The 9,084-nt window shown below is 28.0% G+C and overlaps 1 protein-coding gene across 3 annotated transcripts; it reads left to right on the top strand.

The window, feature by feature from the left end:
• Positions 1–4,326: 4,326 nt before the first annotated feature.
• LOC105962947 (uncharacterized) lies at positions 4,327–7,667 on the top strand. Of its 3 annotated transcripts, none has more exons than XM_088825054.1 (10): positions 4,327–4,561; positions 4,685–4,899; positions 4,998–5,310; positions 5,528–5,617; positions 5,962–6,027; positions 6,297–6,362; positions 6,587–6,652; positions 6,831–6,878; positions 7,136–7,180; positions 7,280–7,667. In XM_088825054.1, exons 2-10 carry the CDS (start codon positions 4,703–4,705, stop codon positions 7,421–7,423), a joined length of 1,035 nt encoding a protein of 344 aa, XP_088681180.1. In that variant the 5' UTR covers positions 4,327–4,561; positions 4,685–4,702; the 3' UTR covers positions 7,424–7,667. The 3 variants fall into 3 exon arrangements, with proteins under 3 accessions (XP_088681180.1, XP_088681179.1, XP_012842746.2); XM_088825053.1 differs by having other exon boundaries at positions 4,384–4,561; positions 4,657–4,899; XM_012987292.2 differs by having other exon boundaries at positions 4,384–4,899.
• The last annotated feature ends 1,417 nt before the right edge of the window (positions 7,668–9,084 follow it).

The following is a 9,084-nucleotide window of genomic DNA, read 5'->3' as shown; positions in this document are numbered from 1 at the left end:
AATAATAATAATAATAATAATAATAATAATAATAATAAATAAATGAAAGGAGAAAAAGAAAAATAAATTAAAACGACATCTAACATTTCAGTATCCACAATCAACACTCGATTTTTTCACATTTTTCTTGTTCATTTTACCTTTCTTTCTTTAATATGGAAGTAAAACAAAAAAAGAGATAAATTACGGGGACCTCTGAGGTATGACCAAATAACTTACACACTCATGTGATATCGGTAATTTACAAATACCCCCTCAGATATTGCTTCGTCTAACAGAAAAATGGATAAATGTAATGGAATCTTAAAGATTCCATAAAATATTCGATATGACTTTCCAGATCTACCCCCATGAGGATAAATGTAATACACTCACCCACAGGTGATAAATGTAATATTTTATCTTACCTGAGGGGATACTCGTAATTTATCCAAAATTTGTTTGTTTAATAAAAGAGTAATTTAGACAATTCTTCATTCCGTTAGGGTTGATATTTTTACGGGGTATTTATAATTACCACTACCACATGGATTTATATGTTGGTTAGTTTATCTGCAATTTGCCCAATAAATAAAAATAAAGAATTCATAAACATTCCCAATAAGTCACGTGCACAACAGTCATTGGATCACGGGGGAATTTATCTTGGTAGATTTTTCACGTGAATCCTACAAGATCATGTGTAATTCGAACGAGGCATAACAAGTCAAAATCTAATCCTATAATATTATTAATTCAATTTGGTATTTGAATACACATATTGATATAAATCGACAATATAGCTTAGGTAAATAAATGAAATGAATGATATACGCAATCTAAATTTACGAGATAAAGTATCAATTGATTGAGAATTTAGTTGGAAAATATTTTATATTGGGCACAATAATTGATGACGTGGCAACTGTCGTGTGATTATGAAATAATGACCAAAATTGGTCGACAATAATATAATGGGACGTTTACATGTCACATCTCTATATTACAAGTTCTATACGTTCATGATGGGAATGAGTACTATCAAACAAATTAGATTCATTTCAATCGTCACGCAATTAAATTTTTCAATGCTTTCATTATGTATATAAGAATCATATATATATATATATATATATATATATATATATATATATATATATATATATATATATATATATATATATATATATATATATATATATAATTCTTATATACATAACGAAAGCATTGAAAATTTTATTGTAAGGTAGTTGGTCTGAGTTTGACAGCAATTATTTATGTGAGAGACACTCGGGTATGGACGGTCAACTATCGAATATCGTGGGCGATTGTGCATACTGAATGAATGTGCTATAAAACTAGGGTTTATTTTTTCACACTAATTAATTTTTGAATAACTGGTAGTGCATGAAGTCCTACTAGTTGTATTATAGATATAATATTGTAATTTTCTCTTAATCCAAAAAATTATAACAACTTTAAATTTTATTATGGGACCAATGTTGAATAAAGTCACTTTCATAAAGTTATTTTTTCTTAGAAAAGTAAAATTCCCAATCTTTGTCCTCAAAAAATAAAGTAAAAAAATAAATAAATAAAATGATAATAACCACATGAACTTGATCAAAGAAAGCTTATATAATAATAATGGAATAAAAGTATAGGGAATATGAGGTGTGCTAAACGACAAGGGGGAAAAGTTTAATTTTTTTTGCTAATGAGGACAATAAAGTTTAATTAATTAATTAAATTAAAATTGAGAAGGGAATAAAAAGTAATATGGTTTAGTAAAGACAAGAAGCCCCCCGACAAAGATTTTAGCAGTACGGACCAGAAACATAAATAATTAAATTAATTATTCTCTAGTTTCAAGGGCATTTTTGTCTGTTTGCTGCCCCATAAAATTGTAGTTATCAAGGAGAATTTTGAAAAATTATAAAATTAATATATAAATTAGTAAATAATTGTAGGAAGAAATAATAAATTAATTGTGAAACATTCTTCTTGTAATATTCTATAGCATGTAACATTTTTTGGAAGATCCAACTCCTTTGCTTGTCATTATTATGTGGAGGTTGATATGATTCATATGTTATAAGAGATAAATTGATTAAATAATTTGAGTGTAAATCATAACTGCAAAAGATAAGGTTAAATTACGAAAAATTCCTTATGTTTGGGTAATTACAACCAACCCCATTTAACTATAAATCTTCTTACATATCGATCATTATAGTGTCAAATTTAGTGATTTTTTCTAAATTATGTGAAATATTCTTCAGTTTGTACCCGTTTTACCCCATTTGGGCTCCATATTTAGAAACAAGATGATCATAAAATGTGTCTCTTGGCTTGTAAATATCAGATTGTGGTGCATCTTATACTGTATTTTTGCACAAAACGAGTACAAACTAGAGAACATTCATGGATTTCACACCATAAGGGTGGACGTGTAAGAAGATTCATAGTTGAGGGGAGGTGGTTGCAATTACCCAAACAAGATGAGTTTTTTCGTAATATAACATTACCTCAGGGGCTAGTCGTAATTTACCTATAAATTTATTTATATGCAGTAGTATTATTTAAGTTATGAGTGAAAATAAATAATGACAAAAAAATCCTTGGTACTTGTGATAATTCCTTAGTAGTTGTTGTATAAGGTAATGGAATTTACAAGCCCCAAAATATTGACCACTTGAAAATTTGTGTAGAATTTGTTTCCTAGTATACTTTCTTGCTCAAGACAAAAATAAAATGTTAAATTTTGGGGATAAGCTTATTACAAGTTACAACAAGTATGGGCTGCTGCTGTTTTACATTTCTTTTTCTAATTAATTTATATATATATATATATATATATATATATATATATATATATATATATATATATATATATATATATATATATATATATATAATATTGATAAAAAAATGTATATTTATTATTATTATTATTATTATTATTATTATTGTCGAATTAGAAATTGTATATCTATTTACGTGGTGAATAAAATTTTATTTTGTTTAACTAGAACATAATATAAAAAAAATATCAACTAAGCAATGTAAAAAAAAAAACAAATAGGTATATATTCTTTTTTTCTTCCTATAACTTTTTATGGCTGAACAGCGCGTGAGGATAAGACACTGTTTGTATGCACACAAAGAGATTAAAGACCATTTTTTTGTCACAATTTGCCAATACACTTCCAATTTGAACTATAAAATTGCTTATCTTAAAACCCTTATAAATAATAAAAAGAGTATCGAATTAAATAAATCATCAAATGCAAGAACAAAAGTATGTCTATACAAAGATGGCCACAAAAGTTAAATAAATAAACAAAATTAAATACGCAATAAAAATGTGGCTATAAGCCTATAACTATAAGTGATATAAAAAAGCAAAATATAATATTCGTGGAACTAATCAACTAAATATATTTTTTTTCGAACATAACTGTTTCCGACATTGTATTGGAGAAATTGTGAAAACAATTAATTTAAGTGGTCTTTAATTTATTTAAGATAATTCGATTTAGTTAGATTTGTTTGTGGTCTTTGATTCAATATATTGCGTCATGTGGTCGTCATGATTTCGTCATCAAAGTATAGGGTTCTTTAAATAGGTGGCCGGGACCATATAATCAATCAAGTTGGTCAGTTAATAATGCTAACCATGGTTAAAAAAACTTAAAAACTATTTACCCGTTGTACCATCTCGTCCCATTTTAAGTATCCTATTTAGCTTCTATAATTAAATTTTTAAGTCCAATTACGAAAACATCTCTAATGTTTGAATAATTACAATCACACCCTTTAACTATGAATTTTCTTACACGTCCTCTCTTACGATGCGAAATTCAACAGAATCTTCTAGATCGGTGGGATGTTCACTAGTTTGTACTCATTTTGCGCAAAAATGCAGTTTCTGATGCACCATAATCTGATATATACGAGCCAAGAGACTACTCATCTTATGATGATCTTGCTTCAAAATGTGGAGCTTGAATGAGGTAAAACGGGTACAAACTGGAGAGTACTCCACATAATCGAGAAGATTTTACTAAATTTGACACCGCAAATGTAGACGTGTAAGAAGATTCATATTTTAAGGGTGTTGTAAGTTGTAATTACTCTAATATAAGGGGTTTTTTTTTCGTAATTTGACCTTATCTCAAGAACTACCGTAATTTACAAAATAAAAAAATTAAAAATAAAATAGGGTACCGCCTTTTTTTCCACAACTTTATAATAATAATAATAATATATGGTGATAAAAGCAAAAGCAAAGAAAAGGAAAAACATAAAAAGGAAGAAAGAAAGGAAAAGGAAAGCTAATAAAGAAAAGGAATTAAAGAAGGAGACGACACAAACACAAAGGTCCTCCTCCTCTCCTCTCTCATATATACATACACTTTCTCTCTCTACATTTTCTGATACTTAATCAAGTGTGTAGAGAGAGAGAGAGAGAGAGAGAGAGAGAGAGACCCTAGAAAAAAAAAAGAGTGTTTGTACAAACACCACTTGAAAGAAAGAAAAAAAAAAAGGAAAAGTGAAAGTGAAAGATTCATCACACAAAGTAAAAAAGAGAGAAGAAGAAGACTATATACATTATTGAATATATATAATAATATTTATTATATATCGACCTTTATTTAATTAATTTCAACAGAGATATATAATGAATCACGGTGGCGTGCAGAGCTCGCCGGTGCAGCAGATGGTGGCCGCCGGCAGCCCCACCTGGTGGAGCATCAACAACATAAGACCCCCTCTCCACCACCACCCCTTCTCCGCCGCCCCGCCGCCGCACCACCACCACCACCATGATCATCATCAGTTCGCACCGCCCTCATCGTGGAATCATGATGATGACGACTACGGCCTCCATGCTGACTCGTGGAGCCAACTTCTCCTGTACACTTTCTCTCTCTTGTTCTTGATGCATGCACACAGCACATGCAATATCTATATATATATATTTAATTTCTTTTTTTTTTAAATATTTTTTCCAGAGGAGGATTGGTCGGTGAAGATGAACATATTCAGGCGAAGAAGATGGAGAATTGGGAGCAACAATTTCTGAATAATAATAATAATCATCAGAATATTCCAAATAATAATGCTATAAAGCAAGAAAATAATATTAATGTAATGGGCACTAATTATAACATAGAAGTATTCCAAGGGGCAAAACCGTCAAACAACAATAATAATTGCAGCAGCTGGTCTCATATTCATCATCAACAAATGAATATTTCTGCTTCATCTTCAAAGTCATGTATCACCACTGCCAACAATCTCCTGGATTTCTCTCCTCCATCTGAGGTACATATATATATATGTACTTTGTATCTATCTTTCTTTAACAACTAGGGTTTTGAGAAATAAATACAATATAGTAATTGTTAATTAATTACTTATTAGTGTAATAATTACAGATCTGAAAAGGGTTTTCAATTTTGATGATTTCCACAGCCAAGAATATAATTCCTTAATCATGTTTATTAATTATTTTAATTTAATTTGTTTTTTTTTTAAATAGTGCAATAGCACTGCAACAACAGGTGGGGCAGCAGCCAAGAAAGCTAGAATTACTCAACCAGCTGCTTCTTCAGCACACTCTACCATCAAGGTATAATTAATTAATTAATTAATTAATTAATTAAATTAGGCAATTGCATCATGAGTACTGAATAATGATATTCATGAAAAAATATATATATAATTAATTAATTAAAACTTTTTTTGTCTTTCTTGATTGTCGTGATATTATTACATGCTGATTCTTTTGGCCATCTCTTATCTAGTCCACACACTATAAACTAGAAAGAGAAACCATGATTGATGACTATGTCTGAATCTGCTTGTTTTTCTTTTTCTTTTTTTTCCTTTTTAATTAAATGGGGTAAATAAAAATTTATCTTCTTTAATCAGTTTTAATTTTAATATGTTGGACTAAGAAATTAATTAAAACAGGTGAGGAAAGAAAAACTTGGTGACAGAGTTACTGCCCTCCACCAGCTAGTTTCTCCATTTGGCAAGGTAATTTATTTCATTTAATTAATTAATTAATTAATTATGAAGGAAATTCTTGATCTATTTTTAAAAAATAAAAAATTAGTTCATCTTTTAGGGTTTGCTTTTTGAGTATTGTTTAGTTACATAAAAAAGAATATAAGTACATGACACACACACATGCACACACCTGCAAGATGTGTATCAATTATATATTCTTGATATTGTTTAAATAAAATATGTTTTATTTTAATTTTTTTTATTTTTATTTATTTGCTTGAATTAATTAATTGCAGACTGACACAGCTTCTGTACTGTTGGAAGCTATTGGATACATTAAATTCCTACAGAACCAAATTGAGGTGACTTTTCTTTCTTCGAGAGAACGCATTATATTGGATGCATGCATGCATGCATCATCAAATTAAACACCTTCAATTATTTCAGTGATGAGTCTTGTCCTTACTACATTCTTCATATATATATATATATATATATATATATATATATATATATATATATATATATATATATATATATATGTACATGTATATAATATGTATGTATATCCCCTTGAACTTTGCAGGCCCTAAGCCAACCCTACTTGGGCAGTGGTTCTTCAAGAAACTTGGTCAGCCAACAACACCCCCCTGTAAGAAAATTAAACCTGAATAAAGCACTTTTTTTTGTGTGTCTATATGTGTATACATGTGTGTGTGTGTGTGTTATATGCATGTGGATATCTGAGGAAAAAGTACAATGAAACATGTGCAAAGTGAACATATAACTATCAATAATTGGCAATAAAATCTTGTTTTTCTGAATTGCAGGTTGTTCAAGGAGAGAGAAATTGTTTATTTCCAGAGGACCCTGGCCAGGTATATATATATATATATATATATATATATATATATATATATATATATATATATATATATATATATATATATATATATATATATATATATATATATATATATATATATATATATATATATATATATATATATATATATATATGCTTCTTTATTAAATTAAAAATAAAATTAAATAAATTAAGAAAAAAAACAACATTATATCTATGTAAGACATTTTTATTGTAATTAATGTTGTTTTGATAATCTTGTTTGTGTAGCTGCTGAATGAAAACTGCATCAAGAGGAAAGAAATATCTGATCTGGTAATTAATAAAATTAAATATTTGTATTAAATTACATGCATTGGGTTTCTTGTTATAATATTTATGTTTTTTTTATTTAATTATATTAATAATAATTAGGAATGCAACGATGAAGAACCGAAGCAAGATTTGAAGAGTAGGGGGCTGTGCTTGGTTCCGATATCTTGCACGATCGACGTCGGGAGCGAGATTAACGGAGCTGATTATTGGGCTTCAGCTTTCGGTGCTGCAAATTTCCGATAAAAATTAAAATTAAATATTGAAATTAGCGGACGACTAATTATTTTTCAGATGAAAAAAAATGAAATGACATAATATCATGAGCAGTCAATCTGCTAAAAAAATTTCCAAGGCTGACTGCTTCTGATGCTATGCATTTTTATCAGGTTTATTATTATATGTTGTTGAATCAATTTCGCACGTTAATTCGAATTCGTGAGTTGTAATGATGTTTATTTTGTTTTAAGAAATCGGATTATTGCGCTGATTTTCGTTATTATTGTTAATATTTGCACTTTGAGTGTAGATTAATTAATTAAGACAAAACAAAACAATATTTCTTACAAATTAAATATAAATATTCACGTAGTAATTTTGTATACTAAATTAAATTACTTATTATACTTATTTATGTAACATATATATTTATTGGTGTACATAAATATTAAATATTTTTACAGTATATAATTATGGGGTTATATGAGATAAACCCCTCACTCAATTTCCTAAGAGGGATAAGTCCAATTAATAATTCCATTTTTGAGATAACCCCCTCCCATAGCAAAATACTTATATTACCCTTGTAGTGTATTTTTTAATTTTAATGTTTAATTTATTTTCCCTAAATAACTCCCCTAAAAATCCGCCTAATCCCCAAAATCTCTCAAAAAATCTTATGCCATTTCAATTAAAAAAAAATTACGTTTTTTTAATTCTGTTTTTAGTTGACTTTTTTTTTTTTTGCAGAAGTTATTTTTTAAAATTTTGATTAAACTGTGTGTTTTTTTTTTTTTTTTTTTTATTCTGAAGCGTTTTTTATAAGAAAATTATAAAATTTTGATTTTCTTTTAAAAAAAAAATATTTTCGTTTTTAAAAATTGATTTTTAATTTTTTTTTTTTTTTAAATTCTCTTTTGACATTTTGATTTAAAAAACAAAGTTTTTAACAATTGAAATCCACTATAAACTTATCGAAAACCACTATGTAATTGACGAAAATCACTATGTAAGTAATGTATTTATTCCATTACAAAAAAATCATTATAAACTTATCGAAAACCACTATGTAATTAACGAAAACCGCTATGTAATTAATGTGTTTCATTACAAAAATTCATTATAAACTTATCGAAAACCACTATGTATTAACGTAGTTGGTTACGAAAATCCATTATAAGCTTATCGAAAACCACTAACTAATTAACGTTATCTATTACGAAAATTCACTATAAACTTATTGAAAATTTCAGTTTTTTAAAAGTCATTTTATTTCCAGCAGGTTTGCCAAAAAATTAAATCCACTATTTACTGTAAGTATAATTCATTATTTAATGACACGTGAGAATTATAAATCCACTCTTCGGCGATCTAAAATATACATGGAGATGAGTACTACATCAAATAGAGCCCCATCTGATTCGTTTTCCTCAATTTTTCGACCCATCAATAGCTCATACATAACCACTCCAAATTAAAGTTGTACGTGCCGTTTTGTTCAATCTCCTTCTTTTATGTCCATATTCTGTCACATAGAAACAAAAACAAAAACCACTAATACGTAAGGATTGAGTAAACTTACACCATTAAATACAACAGTAACATGTATATTATCAACTCATACAGTGTTTTTAACACTATGCAAATAAACGAAAACCACTATGCAATAAACGAAAACCACTGTACAA

This window comes from Erythranthe guttata, chromosome 11 (genome assembly GCF_056151865.1).
Source record: "Erythranthe guttata isolate IM_541 chromosome 11, IM_541, whole genome shotgun sequence".
NCBI classification, from domain to species: domain Eukaryota; kingdom Viridiplantae; phylum Streptophyta; class Magnoliopsida; order Lamiales; family Phrymaceae; genus Erythranthe; species Erythranthe guttata.
This window is presented reverse-complemented; position numbering and strand designations above follow the sequence as displayed.